General features: G+C 33.2%; 1 protein-coding gene across 1 annotated transcript in view; it reads left to right on the plus strand.

Annotated features, from left to right (window-relative positions):
* LOC143912652 (neural cell adhesion molecule 1-A-like) overlaps nt 1-24150 on the plus strand; it is a 186173-nt gene that overhangs the window by 159410 nt on the left and 2613 nt on the right. Inside the window, exons 4-9 of the mRNA XM_077431948.1 lie at nt 7032-7163; nt 10419-10568; nt 11063-11119; nt 11191-11438; nt 16047-16155; nt 22913-23092. Of these exons, the coding sequence (XP_077288074.1) occupies nt 7032-7163; nt 10419-10568; nt 11063-11119; nt 11191-11438; nt 16047-16155; nt 22913-23092 (876 nt within the window). The remainder of the gene's footprint in view (nt 1-7031; nt 7164-10418; nt 10569-11062; nt 11120-11190; nt 11439-16046; nt 16156-22912; nt 23093-24150) is intronic.

Here is a 24150-nt window from a genome sequence, read left to right on the forward strand (position 1 = left end):
TTTCAAAACTCATTTACAACCTAAAAACTGTGGATTTGCAAATTTACTAACATTCAAATTTATATTTATTTAAGATATTATACATACATACTACCCAAGAGAATCGCCATCCGTTCCTTAATTTCAGTCTGACCTGGGGAACACATTGATTCCGAGTATTATCTGTAGTGCTGCTATTCATGCTCGGATATTTGTGACTCCAAGTCGGTTGTTTCCTATTGGAGCATAGCAATTCATTTGATTTAATTGTTGAAACGGTTCCTCATCAAATTGACAGAAAACCATTCTGTCTACTATTTTAATATGATTTCAAATTTATATTCTACTAGCTGAACCCGGCATGCGTTGCAATGCCAGAATGAAGCATACAATTCCTGTTTCCGTTTCCGTTCCCGTTCCCGTTTCCGTTTCCGTTTCCGTTTCCGTTTCCGTTTCCGTTTCCGTTTCCGTTTCCGTTTCCGTTTCCGTTTCCGTTTCCGTTTCCGTTTCCGTTTCCGTTTCCGTTTCCGTTTCCGTTCCCGTTCCCGTTTCCATTCCCGTTCCCGTTTCCGTTTCCGTTGCGTTCCTGTTGCGTTCCTGTTGCGTTCCTGTTGCGTTCCTGTTGCGTTCCCGTTCCCGTTCCCGTTCCCGTTCCCGTTCCCGTTCCCGTTCCCGTTCCCGTTCCCGTTCCCGTTCCCGTTCCCGTTCCCGTTCCCGTTCCCGTTCCCGTTCCCGTTCCCGTTCCCGTTCCCGTTCCCGTTCCCGTTCCCGTTCCCGTTCCCGTTCCCGTTCCCGTTCCCGTTCCCGTTCCCGTTCCCGTTCCCGTTTCCGTTCCCGATGCGTTCCTGTTACGTTCCCGATGCGTTCCCGTTACCATTTCAAGTGATGATTGGAGCTCTACTAACGTCTCTTCAAACCCGAAAGTCTCATTAAACTAACTGATAATGTGGTTACCAAAAAAACACATTTCCTTGACTACACTTGGTATTAAGATAAATTGAAATTGAAATTTAAAGTCGATAAATTTTTGTGTATTAAGAGGTTTTTTCACGGTAAGCTTCTCGAACATGCATACAACAAATCCTGAAAGTTCCATCGTAATCGATTGAGTGGTTTAGGAACCTATACGTGACAGACAGACAGACAAATCCAATTTTATATACCTATATATATACAATATATGTAGATATGTTTATATATGATGAAGTTTAATACCATTAGTATCGTTCAGGGACACGCCGTAATGGCGAAATGGTAAAATATAAATAATTTTAAATAAAGAAGTACATGGCACAAATATACTCACAATGTTTTAGTAGACACTCTTATAGTATTCACATAGAATGCACACGATGTGCCGTGAGCTTTTCCCACGTTTATTTTTTTTAGGTCATATGAAAACGTATCTACCATGTACATATGTACATTTATGCAAATGGAAATGGGCGAAACGTTGAACTGTAACTTCGAGTAGGTTCATTGTTCGGATTGCGGATCAACCTCGACCGGCGTCGTGTTAATATCGATCCGACAATGTCGATGGAGTATCAAATTGAATGTATAAACGGGGCATTGAGATTCAAATGGGGACATCAATATGCGGGGTCGGCTGCGACGCGACGAGTTTTCCCGCGGAAAAGCCGCTCACGTGCCCCGGATAACTTGCGGGAGAAACCTCGGGCATATCGGAGAGGACCGCTGCGAATATCTACTACTTCTATGTATGTACATATGTAAGTACGCCCGTAGGTTCTCGCTCGTCGGAAAATCTGGAAAAACTTTAGCGAGGAGCAGCACTTGTACCGTGTAAAAAGCGAAGAAAAACCGCCGCACAAACCGACTGTGTGGATTTTGCAGCATTTGTTCGGATGCACATGCTACAAATGCAGGCGCATCTCCGCTTTGGAGCTGCGTGATTTATGAGATGAGTCGACTGCTCTTCCGATGTGTTATCTGGAATTTTCGTATGTAAATTCGGAAGGTAAAGCTCGCTTTGTGATTTTGGTGCGAGATGATTTTTCTGTTTGTGGTCTGAGATGTTTTATTCGCCGGGGAAACTTTTACAACTATGATGCCACTGAGTTGTTTATTTGCCAGTGGAAATTTTGCTTTTTCTTTGTAAGTTTCCGAGAATTTATGTATAATATAATGAAGTTTAATTAAAATATAGTCTTTCTTAGTGCTCATGTATATTTATGTATATCAACATAATTAAATTAATATTATTATTTATTTTTAATAGAAAAACATTTTGACTGCAAAATAGCATATATCCTTTCCTTTATAATTATAGACGTAGTAGATCTAAATATTTGTATTAACCCCATATTATCATTAACATAAAGACAAAAATTGTTATTTTTATTTCGATACAAAAATTGTAACGATACAAGGTGTAACTTCGTAAATGAAAAAACGAAACGAAGGCAAAACGTTCAGTGATATAATGTACCCAATAGAAAGTGCACGCATCAGAACTTTCATGAGTAAAATGTTCACATGAAATAGCGTGCACGGCGAAAACGTTCATGGTGAAAACTTTCACGGAGAAAACGTCACAGATAAAAATCTTCACCCGTTAAACGTTCATAGATACGTTATTTTGTGTAAAATTTTTATCCTTGAACGTTATTACGTATGAACATTTAACGAACCTTTTATCCGGTAAATTATGTCAATGAACGTTTATCCCGTGAAAGTTTGTTCGCGGAACCAATTTATAGTCATTCATATTCTACTACTGGATAAAGACCTCTTCTACATGCTTCCATTCGTCTCTGTTCTGATTCATTGCATGTTGCATCAAATCTCATACACTGTTTTTTAGTCCATTCATTTCACATGTGGTCTACTTTGCATCCTTTTACACTATTTTGTCAACCATTTGAGTACTTATTTTTTCCTCCTTCAAAATGGCATTAAAGTTTTAAAATGTTTATAATAGAATAATGTGGTAGTAATGGAGTTTGTAATCCGTAATTATCTATATATGCATTCAAATTATTTCACGTTTTGATTATTTCGAGAATTCAAAAAAATTTTGAAATGACCATTCCATATAAGTTAATTCTACTGAATTACTTGGTAAATGTTTTTATTTAATTTTCCGCAGTATTGCTAGTTTATTTTATATAATAAATCTGTTTTAAGCGTTCTGGGAGCGCTCGTTAAGATAAACTTTGCGAACCACAGCTACCGGCAATGTCACAAATAAATAATAGACCCATATATAATATTCTCGGCTGATCAATACCAGTACAATACTACCACGATCAGTTGCATCTGTTTAATTTCCTGATTGCGGAACCAGATGTTATCCCTCAAACACAAATAGATAGATATAGTACACACAATAAAATACGTACATATGTAACAATAATAATATAACAATATAATCCGATACGTAATCACTCCCGTGATTAACAATATATATATTGTATAATATAACAGTATAAAAATTAATGAGTATACTTACTTGGGACCGAAGGCGTATAATCGACGAATTTACTGGGTCGTTTCCTACGTGCGAACTTCTCCGCAAACATAATGTATCAATATGTGTAGGTGTGTATATAAGTTTGATGGGGTTATTTGAAGAACGAGATTTCATTAGCGGCTGTGGAGTGTACTACCTCTATGTATGGAAGGCGATTTTCGAACATGGCATAGGCGTCTTGCAGAGGCTTTCAGACTCATCTAATCCAACTTTAAGATGTCCGATCATAATTCTGCGGGTCTTGCCAGCCGAACCCTTCAAGCTTTCGACCCTTGAAATTCAACCTCGCTCACGTCGAAAATAGCGATAAACTTCTCAAATGGAATATTTAATTAATGTCAGATTTATCCTATTAGTGGAAAGAATCGATTCGGAAAACCGACGCAAGGATTTTTCTGACTTTTCATTATACGACTATTGTAATATGAAATGTAGTAAGAAATTTTGTAAGATGAAAAAAAATCGTATATGTACATATGTACATACATATATTGTACTGTAGAAAAGTTCACTAAGTTCATTACAAGAGAAAAAGGTCATATAAACATTGTTCCATTATAAACTTTGTTTAAGGTTTGGCTACTATTTGCTTACCTACTAATTAAATAAGCTTTAAATTAATGACCTTTTTAAAAGAAATCTGTATATAATACATACATATATATGAATATAAAAATTCGAACTATTTTTCAATTACGATTACATGTCGAACCCTTGTTATTCATACCACATAGCAACAGCATATTGCACCGATAGAGCTATTGCATACCAGTAAAGAAGACGTGGGATTAAATCCTGGCGAAATACTTTGCTGATGAGATCTTGTTTTTATTAAAACACAGATCGATCGTTCGTGTTAGAATTTTTCGGTTATTTTTCTAGCTTAATTATTGTGACGGATCCAATAAATTGGCATCTTTCCCGCAAATTTCTCGCAAATTCGAGTTATTAGCATCTTGAATTTATTGAATCTTATAAATGCTACCTACATATTGTATTTCTCGCAAATTTGCTGTGCAGCAAAAAATTTGTTGATTGTCCATAGATGTCTCTATTGTACTGTTATGTTTGAAAACTTCTTAGTTTACTAGTTATTTTTTTATAATTTATTTATAGTTTTGGACCATTGTGGCATTACAGGACCTAATGCACCACAATGGCCTATATAAGAAAACAAGAGAGAAAAAAATTAATAGATGCAAAAGCAGAAAAAATATAATAAAAAACCAGAAAAAAATAGTACATAAAAATGAGGAATAAAAGAATAAAATAAAATTTATAATATAATATATGACAAAACAACTCAGCGAGGCACAAATGGAAGGAGATAGCCCAAATTCTACTCATACATCACATTCAATTATGAAAATAATGATGAGCGCAGGCTACCAAACAAATAGGTTATAATAATATCCGATAATCTACGCTCACCAAGGTGGAAAATATTAGTATTTATGTACATAAATGATCTAACCATGTGTATTTGTCGTCTTGGGGTAATGGCATATATGATGTATGTATGTATGTAATAAATATAAAATAAAAATATATGCATGTAAGGCGGTCAGGAGAGAATTGACATAACCTACAAATTATCGAACGAATTTAAAGTTCGGACAGGTTTTTTCAACGACCAGATGCTGAGTAAATCTCATTTAAAAGTTTAGACTCGTCTCACCGTCACAATCAATAAAACGAATCCATTCATTCTATTGTAAGCTGAAAATGTAAATTTCATATGTATATATTCATGTAAATCTACTGTGAACTTCTAAAGTAGATTTTTATGTGGACTTCTTAAATAAATTTATGAGATACAGTATACCTACAAACATTTTAAAATCAGTTCATTTTCAACAAGTACATATATTTTCCCGTGAAATAATATTTTCATTGAAATAATTTCTGTTTTGAACAATTTATATTTTTAATTTTCTATGTGTATTTATATACAAGAGTCTCAGACCTGTATTTATATCACCGAAGATGATTATATTTCACAATACACGTGAAAGCTTTCTCACGAGCTTTCACAACGCGCTGCTGTGAAAGCTCACTCACATTCTGCGCTAATTAAAAAAGTTTAAATCCTGCCAAACTTTCCTAAATTCCTCAAAACCAACTTCTTCTCCTTCTCCCTACTCTCGAACTCACCCGCATTCGCAACTATTTCGATTGCGGCAATCTTTCAATCTCTACCGCGAGTCCCTACGCTGTTTAATTTGAGACGAGAGAAAAATTTATCCTCTGCCTCTCCCGAGTTTAGAAAGCTTTATCCGGTGGTTATCTACTTTTTTTTTTCTTCGTCGACGGTTGAATACGTAATGCGGCCGAGTTTTTGACGACACCTGCTCTCCACGGCGAAAAATACCCCAGTGGGCGAGAAAGGGTTCGCTCGGTAGAAAATTGTGAGGTGCGCGCATATATGATAAATGAGTTATCCGGTTTATAAATCTCGAGTTTGCCGCTACACCTGGTACGGCTAGACTTCGTGAAATATGAGGCTGGACGAACAGGATTTTCTAAAGTGGATGAAAAAAAAAATTCAACAGTACACACATACAAACATATCTACTCATCATACAGGTAACTCAGCTTTTGAAACATATGTATATGAAAAAAAATGTTTGACCTAATTACAAAGAAGTCACGGGATGTCTTATAATATATTAGGAAATATTTGGTGGCACAATCGTTCTAAAATCTAGATATGATAATATTACATTTAAAAGTTTCTTTTATAATATTTTTTTGTATAAAGATTCTCCTCATGTTATGGTTACTAATTATAGTTTTGTTAATTATGTTATATTATAGTTATTATTTTCAGTTGTTACTTTTGTTATTTGTTAAATATTCACTAGCAATTTGCTATTAAATAAATAAATAAACATCTCATCCATAGTGATTTCAGTTGAGACAAATATATGCTTTTAACAATTTTCAAGTGTTTTCGTTCTTTAAGAAATGCCAACAAACGAGACAATGTTTGCGTTGATGTCTCTCAAAACTCATCTTCAATATTAATTATACAGCGAAAACGTTTCGAATGCGCAAAACAAAGTCATTTTAATTATTTGCAACTGTTTGTTGGCGTTGACGGACAAAACGAGATGGAGTTTCTTTGGGAAACTTTCGTCGGGATTAAATATAAATAAATAAATTACCTACGCGTCTAAGTAAGTAGAACATGACGAATTGAAAAGGGAGTATATGCACGGACTCGAGCCTTGGAAAGAATCAGAATTAGCTTATTTGCCAACGAGATGAAATTGAAACGTAACCCTTCGTAGAGCGGCTACTACTTTATTTCTGATAAACACACATAAATTATGCAATAAGAAGAAGAAGCACTTTATCCGTGCATATTTCATTGTTTTGTTGAATTATTGCTGGGACAGTGTCGCAGTCCACTTTCCTCATATCCATATTCCCTTATTGACCATCTGTGTAAACAATTCCCCCGTTCGGTCGAATAAGAAGACTTCACAATTGAATAATGATTTTCTCGAGAAAAAGACGCCGTAAATAAAAATTGTATTGTTTTATTTTTCAGAGCGCATATCGTTCGTGGACACGGACGATGTTCAAGTAGCTCGAGAGGATAAGGAGGGTAAAATAACATGTTCTGTCAGAGGAGATCCCACGCCAACCGTAAACTGGTATTTCAACGGAATGCCTCTAAACAGTAAGTTTATATGTATTTTTATATTATTTTGTTTATTATATATGTATATATAATATAAGTTTTGTGTTGCCTCTATTTGCATATTGTAATCTCAGATTTTATAATAATAGAAACAGCAGTGTGGTTAATTAAGATTTTGAATGGCTTAAGTTTGCGCTTTTTGCGGAATGAGTGAATGCCCACTTAATTTGTTCCTTTAATTTTTTGAATTTCTATGAAAGTTTGGTGAAAGTTTCTTGCCGCATTAAATTCATAGATTGGAGCAAAAATAAATACCTGCAAAATAATTATTTTCAAGTGGTGAAGTCTATTTGAATTTATTTTTTAATTAATTGTTTAACAAGATTGATATTTGAATTTTAAGTACATATTTTGTATTTACAAGTACTACAATACGGTCGAAGCAAAACTTTGGCTTTGGTTTTGAAAGTTTTCAAAGCTTTTATTAGTTTAAAATTAAGCGGAAAAACGGTATAAACAAGGCCAAAGTTTTAGAAATGTACCTCAATGCTGAAATGTGGTATTTGAATATACAAAACATTTTGTCACAATAAAGCCACAGACTTGATTGTAGTTTACAAAGTGTGTTTATATAAGATTACATTCAATATTATTATCTAAATATTCACAAAAATAATTTTTAATCACATTTTATCTCAATAAATTTGAACATTGTTCACCGAAATATTCATTTCAAAATTAGGTATACGATTTACTATCTTAATTATACAGTTGTTTGTAATGCTTTTTATTGAATATAAATTATATTCATAATACATATTATAATAATTACTGATCTACTGATCATTTTCCATTTTATTTTATTAATTTTATTAAGTATTTATAATATTATCTTATTTTAATGTTTGTGTATAGTATCTACATATATAATGAGAAAAATAGTTCAAAAACCTATTAATAATTTTAAATGATCTTAAAAATATATATGTACTTAAATTAATTAACTAATTTAGAATTAAAAAAAATATATATTTCGATTCATCCAATTATTTTTGAAGACATTTAAATTCGACTTCCATATATATAATACTGAATTTATATACATACATATGTACATATTGGGCAATATAAAATAAAAGATTCACCTTGTAAATTCCTCAAGAGATCAACTGTAAACAAGAGGAAGCTCCAAAATTAGTTTCACTAGCAATAAGACCTTTATTTCTCAATATAGCATGGAGCTTTCGCTGACCTCAAGTTGTTTAGAAGGAAGAGTTTTCCCGCGGCATTGGCGTAGAACTTCCGGGGGGTCGGGCAGAGAGAAAGAGAGTAAAAAGGGCGCTCGCGCGTTTTGTGTACTTTCGTAGTGAAGGGTCGAGACCTGAGAAAATCGGGAAAAGGGTTCAACGGAGGGAAACTAAAAAGGGGTGTGGGAGGGAAACGTGGGAAGAAGAAGAAGAAGAAGAAGACCCTCGGCTGTCAATTCTCACCTCGGGCGGGGGTAAACATATCAAGCGACCCCACGAGAGCACTAGCCTTTCACCGAACGTTTACACTACACTCAATCCGTTCCGCGGGAGAAGAAGAAAAAGGGGGTGGGGTGTGAGAAAAACGGGGGCAGGTTACTCCGAGGGCTATTAGGGCCGAACAAGCGACCCTGATTTATGAATGCGGGATCAAATGAACCCGAAGAAAAGTGATTTTCCATTCAAAGCATGTATGTGCCTTTCGGAAGATTATCGACTTCGCGCCATTTAACAATCCGTAATGGGGCAACGTTCGCCATCCTAACTTTTGGGATACTCCGGAAATTTTTCAATATTTTTTTATTTTATTTGCGAGATATCCCTCTCCCCGGCAGCATCCGCATGCATGTGTGTGTTTTTGTGTGTGTTCGGTATAAAGAATATGGTGTTCGATTCTGTCAAACCTTTCAAAGCGTCGAAGTGGGTTGGCAGAGTGCTTGGGTATGCTTTTACATACGTTAGTCATTCAATACCTGTATATGATGCTCTAAATTGCATTACTATCTATGTATGTACATAGACTATCTTTACATGTACCTTTTGTTGAATTAAATTGAAAATTTAGATTTTTTTATCGCTGAGTGTTAACTCATTTATGAGTGTGTAAGCATATAGACTTTTTATTGAAATTTAAAAAGTTCCACTTTGAACTACATTACTTTAAAATTATTGTAATCAATAAACATACGTATGTTGTATACAAAGGTATATTAAAACTATATACAGAAGATGAAATAAAGAGACGTATGAAATTAGGATGGAGTGCATTTCGGCAAAAGAATGTCGTTTTCGAATATAAAATCAAAGTGTATTGGCAGTGATGACTTATGGATGCCAAATTTGGGCTTTGAACGCCAGAATTATGCATAAGGTATATTTGCTTGGTATAGCAAGAAGAGATTGAAAACGGAATACGTTTATTAGAAGTATGATAAAGGTGGTTGGTGTAATGATGGGAGTAAAGAGATTGAAATGGTAATGGCCAGGTTACGTAGCTAGAAGAACAGACGATAGATGGACGAAAGAAATGCTCGAATGGTACCCGTGTATGATGATAATGACTTGAAGATTTTTTTTTAAATGTCAATAAATTTGGAAATTTATTAGTAACCTCTTTTTACAATGTTTAAAAAATAATTAACTCTCATTTGTCAGTATTTTTTATACCTCCTGTTCTTCATATATAACTGTGCCTGATTTATTTTCGTAGAAATACTTTAAAATAAAAGTTTTATGCCAACAAGCTTCTGATTCGAATTAAGAAAAAAATGAACGATAACCAATTATTGTTAAGAACATACCATTGAAAATACAAAGCGTTTTTGTATTAAATTGTTCAATACTCAAAGTTTAATAAAGCCCAATTTAAATAAAAGTTTTCGATGAAATATTTTATATGCACTTTGGAAAATGGAATGAAAGCGCTTAAAAAAATATTAAATTTGCTGAATTTTTTTTTTTAAATAAACTATTGATGTCTTTAGTATGACATAGATTTTTTTATTATCGTATACTACATGCATATAGTGCTAATTCAAAATATTATATTAAATATTTATAATGCGATTTTTCAAACAATTTCGAAAAGCATTTTAACGTACGCAACAAAAACTGTAGTAATTAGTTAAATGCTCGTATTTATGCAAATGCTAATTACATCGATGGAATATTTTTTGTTCAACCAAATATAATTTAAATCATTTAAATATCCTAAAATATGAATTTTCTTCGGATGAGAAATATATATTTCCATTTTTTTTATTTTTAGTGTCCAATCCAAAGTACCGCCTGACAGATAAAGGACTCACAATCAAGAAAGTGTCACTGGAAGATAAAGGGAATTTCACGTGTCAAGCCCTACAATTATCCAAATACGCGAACGACGTCATGGATAAAGTAATCAAACTGAACATCCAACGTGAGTATTCTATTTCGAAATTGATTTAAAAAAATACAAAAACAACATACAGTCGTATGAAATAACCATAGATAAAGGGAATTGCAAATGACATTCATACATCATCTGCGCGAAACGTCCTCGTATCACTCATCAACATCCTCTTTTGCTTGCAAAGCCGGAGAGTGGCACTCAAGCACTCGGAGCCGCAATCTTGATGTCCTATTTATATGTATTATATGACTGAGAGGGGTTGTATTTCTGTGATGTTTGGGGGTGAATTTCTCCAGTGCGTTATTAATAAGGGGTGAACTCAATCTGGCCCTCATATCCGATCTCATTTTCTTATCGCGTTATCGAACATCCGCAACGTCAGCGAGTGATGGCTTTGGGACATGGGATTTTCTCACCTCTCGCCACTTACATATAATATATCGGTTGTTACATAATTCGATTACGATTATGATGGAATGGTAATTAACTTATTAACTTTTTTTATGATTATTTTCCATCAGATAAACCGATTGCGCCGAAGCACGCCAGGGCTGAAATCGCCTATGGGTACATATCTGGTATGTATTGGATACAATAAATCAATACATTCATATATAATATAATAATATATTTTAATTTTGACTTTCAGGTACTGTAAATCTTACATGTGAGGCTTTGGCCGAGCCTGCGGCTAATTTCACGTGGCATTTCAACGGTGGACCGGTGTCTAAAAATACTGGAAGGATATTCGAGGATACCCACGTGTCCGTGCTTGTCGTTCCGATAAACGACGAAAAGGCATTTGCTGATTACAAGTGTGTGGCTAAAAACTTTGTCGGCACTATGGAGAGGATTATCACTTTGACACAAGGACAAAGACCCAAGCCGCCCTCAGAGGTGAGACTTTTGGTGCTTTATCGTTATAATTGTGTATATTATGTATCAACACTGCACGTCAACAGCTCGACACGGAAAAGACGACATCTATTCGTACTATACAGCATCGCCCGTTTTCGGCACGTTCATGCTTGTTTTGGGAGAGTGCAGGGCAAAATCGGCTTGCATTTACATTACAGAGCGTGACGATACGGCGCAATATGGCTTGCATCGTATCCTCCAGTTAATATTGTCACAGTATGATGTTTCTGAAAATATTCATATGTACATGGCAACACTTTCGTTTGTACGGGTGCACTCGCCACCATTACTAATTTGATGTTTTCGTCGCCTGTTGCTCGGGGCATCAAGTTCCTCAAACAGATTTCTGTAAACTTGGATTTGTGCAATCTAAAATATGCTGATCTGGCTGAGGAATTGCTTAATTTGAGATCTTTAATGTGTTCTCACATTATATATATATATATATATATATATATATATATATATATATATATATATATATATATATATATATATATATATATATATATATATATATATATATATATATTTATTTATTTATTTATTTAAGTTTGGACCGTTGTAGCATTACAGGAATTCCTAATGCGCCACAATGGTCAAAAATATAACAGAAAAGACAAGAAACAAAATAATAAATTAGACATAACAAAAACAAAAAATATATATATATATATATATATTTTTTTTTTATTATGTTTGTTCTTTACTTTAGATTATCTACAAGCTTTATTTTTGTTTACATCTTATAAAATTTTGTTATTTAATTTTAATTTTTATATCTTTTGTTTTTTCATGTATATATGCCTAGCTATGTATAGTGACGCTATGGAGTATATCACTAATGTCACTATAGCTTAACTGTAATAAATAAATAAATAAATTATGTCACATCAAAGTGGTCGAATAAAACCGTTCATTTCGGTGACATGTGCTGCCGTATAATATGATCAGATCGTGTCGGTTACTGTTGTTTCAGATACGTCACGTATAAATTACGGAACATATGAATTTGTCCATATAGAATGTACTTAAGAATATTTTTCATACTGCTGTTTACGTGCGGTTGCCGACTTGAGCTCCACTAGTATAAACGAACCTTAAATCCTTTGATGTTGGTCAGTATGTATATTTGATTTGAAAAAAAATAAATGCTCACATATCGCGTCGTCAGTGCGTAATGGTTTGAAATCCACAAGATTTAATTATTCAGAGTTGCTTTTTAAAGATTGCTTTAATTCGGAGGGACACAAAAATAGTCCAATTTAAATATAAAAAATATTTTTGCAGTAGAAAAAGTTCGGCTATTATTCATAATGTAAATTTATTACGTGATTTATATCAGAATATTTGAATAAAAAATTATATCAGCTCGAACATTTCAAACAACCTTGTATTTATTTTAATTATTTTCGTTATACACATTAATTATTTTCGTATATACATAATCAAACGGCCAGAAATATTCGTTAGCCGTCTTCCTTTGAACTTTAGCTCCTTGAAATGTTCTAAATATATGTATTTACATATTATATGTATTTAAGAAGCCATTGAAATTAGCATCCAAACAGTGAAAGCTATAAATGTTAATACTATGTACCTCTAACGGTGCTTATCTGCGCGAGAGTCAGCGTGCGTCTTACTTTCGTATCGCTCGTAGATGTCCTTTTAACTTTAACTTTGGACGGGAGGACCCCGAAACGAAAAGGATCAGAACGCCATATCCGGCACGATCGCGTAATCTAAATTCGGATAATTTAGTTAATCCCGACTTTTGGACGTGTAAGAGCTAAAACTGTGCGGAAGCAACTTCGAAACCAACCCCCTCATTCCCAAACACGTCATGCCGCCATAATCGAATTGACCCCAACTCACACTTAACTAATTCCTCGCGCAGTCTTCATATTTATTAACAATATCCGGAATAAGAACACTCGGATTCAATTTCATTGTATTTTTACAACATGGCAGTATATGACTTGACAATTCATGCCAGAGAAATGTTATAATAATAGAAACGCCATTACTAATATTACGATGTACGTCTCCATAACTACGCTAAAACGCACGGAATATAAATAAAATCAGGGTCATCACATATTCACTACAGAAATTAAAGTTTTATTTTGATATAGATTTACTTACAATTTGAGTTTATGTATGGTGATGTTGGGCGTTGGTGGCCAATCCGTTTCTTTTCTCAGTTGGCGGATTATTTTTATCCACTTTTTTGTATTTGTCTGTCCTTGGGAACTCTTAAATTAACGTGTAATGTATACATAGTTTCAACAACAATAAGTATAAGATAAAATGAACGATATATATATATTAATTAAACTTAAATAATTGGTTATTAATATAATTGAGTATTCGGCGCCAGCAAGAGAAATGTTTTTACATTTATTTAAATATAATTTTTATATTTCTCTGGTGCCACCCCTGAAGTGTTATGTAGAATGCGAGCGATCGCCATGATACTTTTAAAAACTGTCAAACCACGATGTTAATTGAATAATATGTTACTTTAATGATCATGTTGTTTATTGTGTGTTTTTGAATGCATTGTGCAATTTTTAACGATGCACTTGCCCATTGCCTTTGCCCAGAGAAGTTTTTATCGGACATACGTCGACCACCAAGTATCAAATACGACTGATGGTAAAATTATTTAGGATTGTCTGTGGACAATCGTCACTTGACAACAATATAACGCCTAAAGCCACTTGCATATATTGTTATAAGATTTCTCCGATTCATGCAATCAATTTTCGACCTACATACATATGAACATACACCGAAACAATGTTTTAAAATTTTGCATAGTCGTACATATATGTATATGTATATATAAATTTCCGATGATAATACTCTTTCAAAATTTGAGTCCATCTCTCCCCCCACCCCTTTAAAAAGTCAATGAATATTCAGCGAGAGTTAAAGAAACCATGTAACTGTATTTGTTTTCTTGGTTACCATATAAATTAGTTAGTCAACATTCAGTACTTGCATTACTGAATATTTTTCCAATAGTCAATGTATCAGTATTGAATCTTTGCATAACCATGCTACTTCATCATTATAATTTATGGCAACGTCTTGATAACGTACGAGTAGCGTGCAAGTGACCAAATTACTTGCAAACGTATCGTGTCAACTCGGTATCACAACCATTCACCATCCACTGCTGGATGCATTCCATTGGTCTCTATTTTGCGCAACTCTCATCCATCTCACTCTACACATTTTTCTAATTTCGCCTACCATCTTCCTTAATGCCTTCGTTTCGCTCTTTTACATTCTCTCGGGTACTATTCTAGCACTTTTTTGCCCACCTTTAATCCATTCTTCTAGCTGCATTTGCCGCCCATTGTCATTTCAATCTCTTCACTTTCTCCATTATGTCAATTACTCTCGTCATACTTCTCATCTACGGGTTACGTTTCCTATATCGTCTCGTTTTACCTAGTATACAGCGTTAACTACTGGTTTGAGTGCATTGGCGTTCAATTTCCAAGTTTCACGTACATACAAAAAACTCATCTGAGAGGTCACACTCTAAGACTCCAAAAATATTTTTACATCAAAATACACTAAGAGAACACTTCTTTTCAAAATTAGTGGTTAAAATCTAAAATAATCTACAGAATGAATTAGTAACTAAAACCTTTTTTAAAATAAAATTTATAATTTCTAAAACAAATGGGCTTTTGTAGTTCTTCTTTTTCTTTTTTATTTTATTTTCGTCTACTTTGAGTTGTTAATATTTTCTTTTTTTTTTATTAGCTTATTTGATATTTGTATTTCGGTAATATTATACATATTATTAGTCCGTAAGGTCCATCGACTTTACCACCTTTCCCAAGTATTCTTAAATAAAGCAAATACGTCATCATTGGCAAAACACATAGATCGAAGATTTTTTGCTTCCGGCAAAGTGGCATTTTTTTAATTAAAAACACCGTTCATTCGCCAAAATGCACTCCATCCCAATTTCATACGACTCTTTATTTATTTTATACTACCGAACATTTCTATTATTTGCACTAAATATAAATAATTATTGACTATTTCATCATCTATTGAAATGCTATCAGGAATGCAATAACTATTGAACATTAGTTTGGTCTTATCTACGTCAATTTGAAGTCTTACTTTCGGACTTTCCCTGTCCAGCTGTGTCAGTCTGTTAAGTAAGTAAGCTAGCTATTAAAATTATAAAAATTGTTTTTAATTTATTTTATGTTATACATATGTATATATATATTTTAAAAAAATATTTTTTTACGATTGTACCTTTCTCTTGTTGAAACAATCGATTTGATCGTGCAAATTCATATTGTGCTGCGTTTACACCGCATATGTAGGTATGCCCAAGGCAATAAAAAATCTTGGGCACACCAACGTTAACGTTTTCTCAGTTTTACGGCGTGTTCATAAAACCCTTATCGCCAATAAAACAGATTTCAGTCGAGCTTTTACTACTCCGAAGGGTCGCACAGTCACACTCTAATTCCCCTCCGATTTTGGGGGCCAGGGAAAGAATAAAAATTTCCGTACTATTTTAAGATTTTAATCTGCCGATTACAGATCCTGCTTCGCGGTGCCAACTGGGAAACGCTGGACATCGACATCAAGGATCCGAGACCTCCGGAATCGTCGTCCATCGCCCCGAGGGCCGACAATCTTCCGATAATTGGTGAGTTGGAAAAAAATGTCGGTGCGTTAATCTCGTCCGCAGTGTAATACGCAGGGTGTAAGTTGAAGGCTGGGGGTTTCCCTTGAACAATTTCTATCTCAATTCGGGGCTTAACATCTCCATTAAGTCCCTTTACGAGCGCCCTTGCGTAGTCGATCTTAATTTGACGCGCGCACAAAAGGACGAGATGGCGCCAGACCCTTTCAATTAACGAGACCGTTTCCTTAGTGGCTCATCGGTTTTCTCCAGAATATATACATACATACATACATACATACATACATATACATACATATGTGCGTGGTTATGTGATGTAAAAAATATTTGATATCAAATTTATATAAAATGTTTTTGTATCGAGTAAAATATTACTAAATGATTTAAATTGGCTCTAAGTGAAACATGAAAAAGTCGTAGATGTAGATGCATAAACGCTGAGAAGATAATGTTTATTAAAATTTCCGTATATTTTAATTCGTAGTTGAGCATAGCAGCCTAGATCAGTGGTTAGTGTGAAATGCTTTAAATTGTATGGTCACGGGTCTAATACCTGGATGTGCTGCCGGCCAGACCTCGGATGTGTGACTTAGAGGTTGTGATTTCTCGACTTTTTTTGATTCTCGAGATTCGAGAATCTCCTTTTCTCGGAATATTTGAATCTCGAGATTTGAGAATCTTATTTTCCCGAAATATTTGAATCTCGAGAATTCGAGATTTTCTTTTTTTATTTCTCGAGATTCTCGAGAATTCTCGAAAAAGTATAATTTTTTTTGTCTTGACAACATACAAAAATCAAAAGAACACAAACACTACATATTTATATTATATCAGGGGTTTACAACCTTATTAAAGACATGACGAAAGAAAGATATAGAGAGATACAATAGAACATTGAATTGAAAAAAAAGTAAAATTATATAAAAAAAAAATATTATAAAAGAAGTAATGAAAAGAAAATAATACGAGAATCTCGAATTTTCATAATAAAATATTCTCGAGAAATGAGAATCTCGAAATTTTACAATAAAATATTCTCGAGAAACGAGAATCAAAATTTCTCGAGAATTCTCGAGAAATCTCGAGACGAGATTTCTGGATCACAACCTCTAGTGTGACTCCAGTTCAATCGTTTCCTATCAGAGTTTTCCAATTTATCTGATTTCATTGAAACATCAAATTGACAACCCCGTCACATTTCTCGCAAAATACGAGCTTTCAGAATCTCGACTTTGCTGATAAAATGCAAATTTGTCAAAATTTGTTAAAAATGTATCTATAGATGTCTCTATGATATTGTAAAATTGCTCTGTAAATTGTTTATGTTTTTAATTGACCAGGAAGGCGCATTATATTTTACCTGTTCGGCCTTCCTAGTAGACGTATATGTATACATATATGTGGATGTAAATAAATTAAAAAATAATGTATTTAAATGAAATATTCAGATATTCAAACACAATGATTGATTGGATTTAAAAATGATGGTATTTAGATAAGAGTTCTGATTTTCTAGCTCATTGTACGGAAAATTTGACATTTTCCATAAAGTTTTCTTGTTCCATATAAGAGTGCTCATTATGCATAAGTTTATATAATATACTTATAAATCGATCTCTATATAAGACTACTGATATTTTAAAAGTTTTATCTGCAATTTCATAATGATTCAATTTGAATAATATGTACATACATATGTATATGCTAAATCAATTATAGACCACTTGTTTAATTTTATCATTTACATATGTATGTATATAATATCGCTATTCTGTGTTTCTGTATATCTGTGATAACTATACTATTATAGTCGTTTTGATTCGATATACATAAGTACAGCACAGCAAAAACACTGCCAACAAAATGTACGAATTTAATAAACGAATATAATTTCGAAATTAATTTTTCTATTGGTGTTTTATATTGTTTATATGTAGGTAGGCAGGTAGTTTTTACCATTTTTTTATATTAAACAATTAAATATAAATATTAAATTAAATATATTTAAAAGGTAACACCCATGGGATGATATATCATCGAGTACAACACTAGTTCATATATAAAGTTACAGTTAATTAGCTTTCAACTCATTCCACATGAATGAAGAGAGTTCACATGTAAAATTTTCCCAAAGCACATCGCCCACGTCTGCTCTCAAAACAGTCACTTTAGATTTTCGCAAAGCCTCCTTTTGGCGAACTAAGCAAACGCTAAAATATACACGGCGACACGCAACATTGCAAAAGAGGAAAAATGTCGGAAAAGTAAGTCGCGATTCAAACGAGACTCTCCACGTAGCCTTTTGATTGAAGAGCTAGGCGTAGGCTCTCGGTCTTCTCTATAGACACTTTGTCGAGACGTGTGTGGGAGTGTCTGTGTGTGTGTCGACAGTTTGTCGGTACCATACTCTATACACGTGTATGGATCGTTGTCTGTCTTTATTGTTGTTACTCGGCTGAATAAAGAAAGCTCCGTGAAAAGCTCCCCGGATTCGCGAGGCTGGAGCGCAGTCGGAAAACTAACATGTCGGACAAAGTGCGCGTGCAATACGAAATGAAGCTTCCCTCGGGAAAATATACTTTTTGTTGGGAAATTTCCGTCATAAATATTTATTATTGCTAAAGATTTCCCATAGTATAAATTTTGAGCAGCACGTGCAATGTTTGCCAGTGAGCAAGTGAGCTCGAACTTATTTTCCTTAATTGGAACAAACCAATGTATGAAACTTATAATAGATGTAGTTTCAGTGGTACTTTGATTTCGAGACCTTCATGTTATCATTATTTGTATATGATATTTATTTATTTTATCATTTATTTGTATTATCTACATATTATTTATGATGGGGATTGCACTATTCTCCTTATCATCTGGTATAAAAAGTTATTATTATTATAATAAGTTCAAAAATCTAAAGGCACACATAATCGTACGGCATGACATGTCTAGATAGACTCCAACTATGAATGGGCGTGTCTTGTGTCATTGTTAATTCGTACGGTCTAAATTTTCTCCTACATTTTTAAAAATATGGGAATCACCGTTATCGATCACTGTCAAACATATGTAAATACAAGGATAAAATATCACCGAAAACACTCCAGGAGGTGAGTTTTGGTCTGTCACTCTGCGTACCACTATGTATGTCTGCGCCCTTATTTTATTAAGAGTTTTGGTCTTTCACTCTTCGTCTGGCACAATATTTTGTTAAATGTATGTTTAAGTGATCTTAATGAATGGCCTCTCTTCATGTATGCAAGAACTAAAATTCCCTTAATTATTTTATTATATTATGTATGTACATATTAAAAATATGTAGATATTAAAAAAAAATCATTTAGCGAAGAATTTTGTCTAACATAATTTACAAAATAGTTCCATAAATACTGTCGTTAGCATATTACATACCAAATCATTAAAAATATCTAATTTTATTTAATGATTATTTAAATTCAGTTGTATGCACTTAATAAACGTCACGCTTAAATTAGTTCGTATCAAACTAATCTATTGTATCATAGGTATATTCAGAATTTCATTAGTTTAATTATCCACTCAGAATAAGTGTGACAAATATGTATATGTAAATATATGTATATGCAATAATCTTGTTGGTTTCAAAATTAAATTTAATTAATTGGTTAAATCTCAAAACAAATTTGATTGTGTTGTATGCGGCTGATTCTTTTCGAAAAGATTTTTTTTTTGTGTTTTTATAGAAGAAGAGTCCTATCGAAAATATAAGTCTCGAAGCAAACGATACAATAAGGCCAATAGTGGCACTTAAGCGAAATTGGCAGGAATTGAATTTCGAAACCCATGAAGTCCTTCGGTGTTATCTTACAAATAAAAAGGAACTTATGGGTGATACGATACTTGGGCGAATAGGAACGACCCTAAAAAAATAGTAATAATAAAAATAGAGAAATCCCCCCCCCCCCACGCGCCCTCTTGAAACGGATAGATTTAATTCTGAACATAAACATACCATTGCCGATACGCCTATTTTGTTTTCTACGCGAAAAATACTTCGACTATATGGAAAATTTCAAAGGATTTTTAGCAGTACAAAAAAGAACAGATCATATGCGTTTATAGTAATTGATTTGTATTTCGACCGTTTTTAATTTAATATATTTTATTGTTTGACTAATTATATAGTTACATCTCATCCAGCACTATTTATTATAATTGGCTGTTGTGACTCTGGTAGTCAATTGAAATACTCTATTTACAAAAATTTGTATTCACAAAAATACTCAATATTTTAGAAATAAAAAATAAAAATAGAAGTTCTCCTAGTATTTCATATTCAACTTTCGTTGCGGAAAAACTACTGCGAATTCAATTTTTCGAGAAATGTACATCTCTGAACGTTGTTGAATCGTTTTGTATTCAGGAAGACTATTTGACAATGTCTCCCGGTGCTATTTACATATACATACATATAAGAGAATGAAAACGTATGCAAAAAAATAATCGACTTTGTCATTTATCAATTTTGTTTTTATATTTGATCATAGAAAATGTACAGTTTAATTTACGCACATTAAAATCGTCAAACAAGCGTTCATAATTTTCAACGCAGTGCTAAAATTAAAGCAAATCAATTATACACATTTTTTACCAGGAACCTAACAGGTAAACCCCAATGCGTTTTCCTGGCCAATTATAAGTACGTATCTTAATACAGTATCATAGAGACATCTATGGACAAATTCGATAGTAGTAATATTTTGAGAAATATATACATTTTACAGAGTGGTAGTTTTTGGCAATTTGGTTGAACCGTTTTAATGAAATCAGATAAATTGACAAACTCTGATTGGAAACGATTGATCTGTAGTCAAGTCTTCAAGGCTCGGCCAGCAACACTGGGCCAGGGAATAAAGTCATGAACACTCAGTTGAAAGCATTACACGTTAACCACTGAACTATGTTGCTTTGGATGTAAAAGTATATACTCTATTTAAGGATATGCTTTCCTATTACGAGTCAAAATATTTTGCAAACAAGTCGAAATTTAGAGAATCCAGTTGATGTATTACAATTTAATAATTTCGTACACATTTTCCCAATGAAATTCTGCTTAAAAATGCATCAGACAGAGGCAATCTTCAAAATCAAATATTCCCATTCTGATTCTCAGCGGAAAAGATAAATCCTGCACGCCAACGGAGCGGCCTTCCCTTATTTTATTTATTATTTGCAAGTCATGGGGGGTGGTTTTTGAATGAATGTCGGTCGGGGAGGGGGGGGAGAGAATAGCAGCAGCATCAGCAGCAACCCTTTGAGCTGCGTCTTAACCAACTTATCCGTGAAATTCGGCAGAAGTTCGGCAGACAGACACGTTCAGCCGCATTTCAAATTCAGTTTGAGTAGCCGGGATGACAAAATAATTGGGGAATTCACAAAGCCGAGCGCCAACTTGTAAATTAGCTCGGCGTTAACATCAATATCTGCGACGAAAGGTGGGCCAACCCCTATACTGCGAAAATTTCGGCTTAATCCCCGACGAAATAAAATACATACATAGCTGTACGAGATATGAAACTTTACGCATTGATGCTTTGAACAAAAAGCGAACAAAACAAACCCACGATTTAATTTGTTCGTTATTATTACTTGTGTATACGTATGTATGCTATATGTACTCAATTTGTGAAATTGCTCATCGTATATAATAATTGTTTATTGCGTGCGTGCATTTATATTTTATTTATTTTATTTTAACATATTACCACAGTGACATTACAGAGAACTCCAACGTGTCAGTGGTCAGTCATTCAATCATAACAACATAATAATAATATAATATCATAATAATATAACATAAAATCATAATCAACACCTTTTTAATTACATCATTGTTGATGTTTTTATACCTTGACTATTGGAAAACATGATACATATATTAACAGAATATAAAATGCAAATACTGAATATTGATTAAATACAATTTTTTCTGCATTATATTTCCATTTGGACCACAAACTGATACGTGTGTGTGAGTCAGTCGTTAAAATTTATTTAATACATTATATAATTAACACTACAAAGACATCATTGTGACCTCGTTAGTTAAATCGCATCGCTTAGAATGAATTCGTAAGGAGATAAACGCGTGTATTGTTCGTGTAATAAAATATGTTTATTAATCGTATTACTTTCGCAAAAAATAAATAAATACGACGCAGATAAAACGGTTTAATCTTTCTTTTTGTTAATGCACCGACCGCGTATTATTATCTTATGTTTCAAGGATTATTTCTATTGCGATTAGTTGCCGGCTTATTGTAGGTCAATAAATCAATAATGCTGCCTATTTATTATTATTAGCACTACATATAATAAAATTAATTCTTTTTGTGGTCAAATATGTATGTGAATAAAAAATAAAAAACATTCGTTTCTTATCTCGAGTTATTAGTGTGGAGATTTGATACGGTTGTTGCTAGCTGTGAAATGAATTTAGGCGTTGAATGACGTGGAAAACGGTAATTGAAACGGGGAAATTGTAAACGAGTGAAAACAAAAGGGAAAACTCGATTTGTTATCATTGCCTCAATGAAGACGGGAAAGCTCGGCCCGCTAATGGACCATCATTTGGCGGTTAGGGAAAATGAAATAATGCGGCTAGGTTCTTGCATATTTTAACTTCAGCTTTTCAAAAGACAACAAAGTCATTGAACTAATTATGACTATTACTACATCTGGAAACAAATTATAATTTTAGAACTAAAAAAATGTTCATTTCCAGGTTACAGATTCCAGTATATGCCAGCTCCCGTGGTGCCCAATAATGAAGTACCGAAATATATTGTTGGAGATATAACATCCAACGATGTGGAAATGAAAACTTCCACGACTGAACTTCCGGAAGAAATTGATGAAGATCTGTGGAAAAACGCGACCGAAAAAGATTTCGACATAGAGGATGGTAAGCATTTTAAAATACAATGATTCTAAAGTTATTTTTTCGGGATGAAATTTTAAAATTTTGATAAAATAATAAAGAAATGGGGATTTTGTCTTTCATCCCCCGAAACTAGAGTTTTCCAACTCATAAAGAAAATGCAGCATCATCTACCATCTGCAATTCATCTTATTTCAGCTATTCAGAAAGATTAATTACATTTTTATAAGGCTTTTATGCTAAGGCAAACAATATTTATTGATTTTTCAATTTTTTCAAAGAATGTATTAAAAATTCACAAATATATTATCTAATAGTTTTATTTTTTTTATAAATCTCAATGATAGCTCACGTTAAATTGAAATAGTTTTCTACCTTATAATATCCATAATACAACTGCTTTATTTAATCTTAATCTTGATTGAGAAATCAGGGATTAAATTAGTCCAAAGCTACATATGTATGTACATACATACAATTGATATGAGTAATTCTTGAAAATAAAAACAAAAGATTTGCACTGCAAATTTCTGCATCATTATATAAGTATGCAAGTAAGCCCTGTATTATTTTATTATATTTTCAATTAGAGAAGAAAAATTCACCGTCGCCAAAACGAATAATTGATGTCTGAAACGAGCGCTAATAAATTTCTATCCAGATTAAGATCGTCTTACGCTTTGAATCATAATGAATGAGCGACATTTATTTTACGCTATAGTATTTTATTTTGATTTTTAAATGCTTTTTATTATTACTAAATTATGTTCACAATAAATCTTATACATATATATTTGAATAGCTACTGATCTACTGATCATTTTCTATTTTACAATTTTAATCTAATTTTGTTAGTAATCATAGTATTATATTATTCTAATATTAATGTACAGCATAATAGGAAAAAGAGCTCAAAAACCTATTTACAATTCTTATAAATGCTCATAATACATCTAATACATAATATTAATTAAAGACTCTCTAAAGTCGATGACCTAAGGCAGATTGTGTTTAGGTAATCTGTGTTTATACCTGTAGGGTATAGACATTTTGTTGTAATCACCGAGAATCTTCACAAGTGT

Source organism: Arctopsyche grandis, chromosome 6 (genome assembly GCF_051622035.1).
Source record: "Arctopsyche grandis isolate Sample6627 chromosome 6, ASM5162203v2, whole genome shotgun sequence".
Lineage (NCBI taxonomy): Eukaryota > Metazoa > Arthropoda > Insecta > Trichoptera > Hydropsychidae > Arctopsyche > Arctopsyche grandis.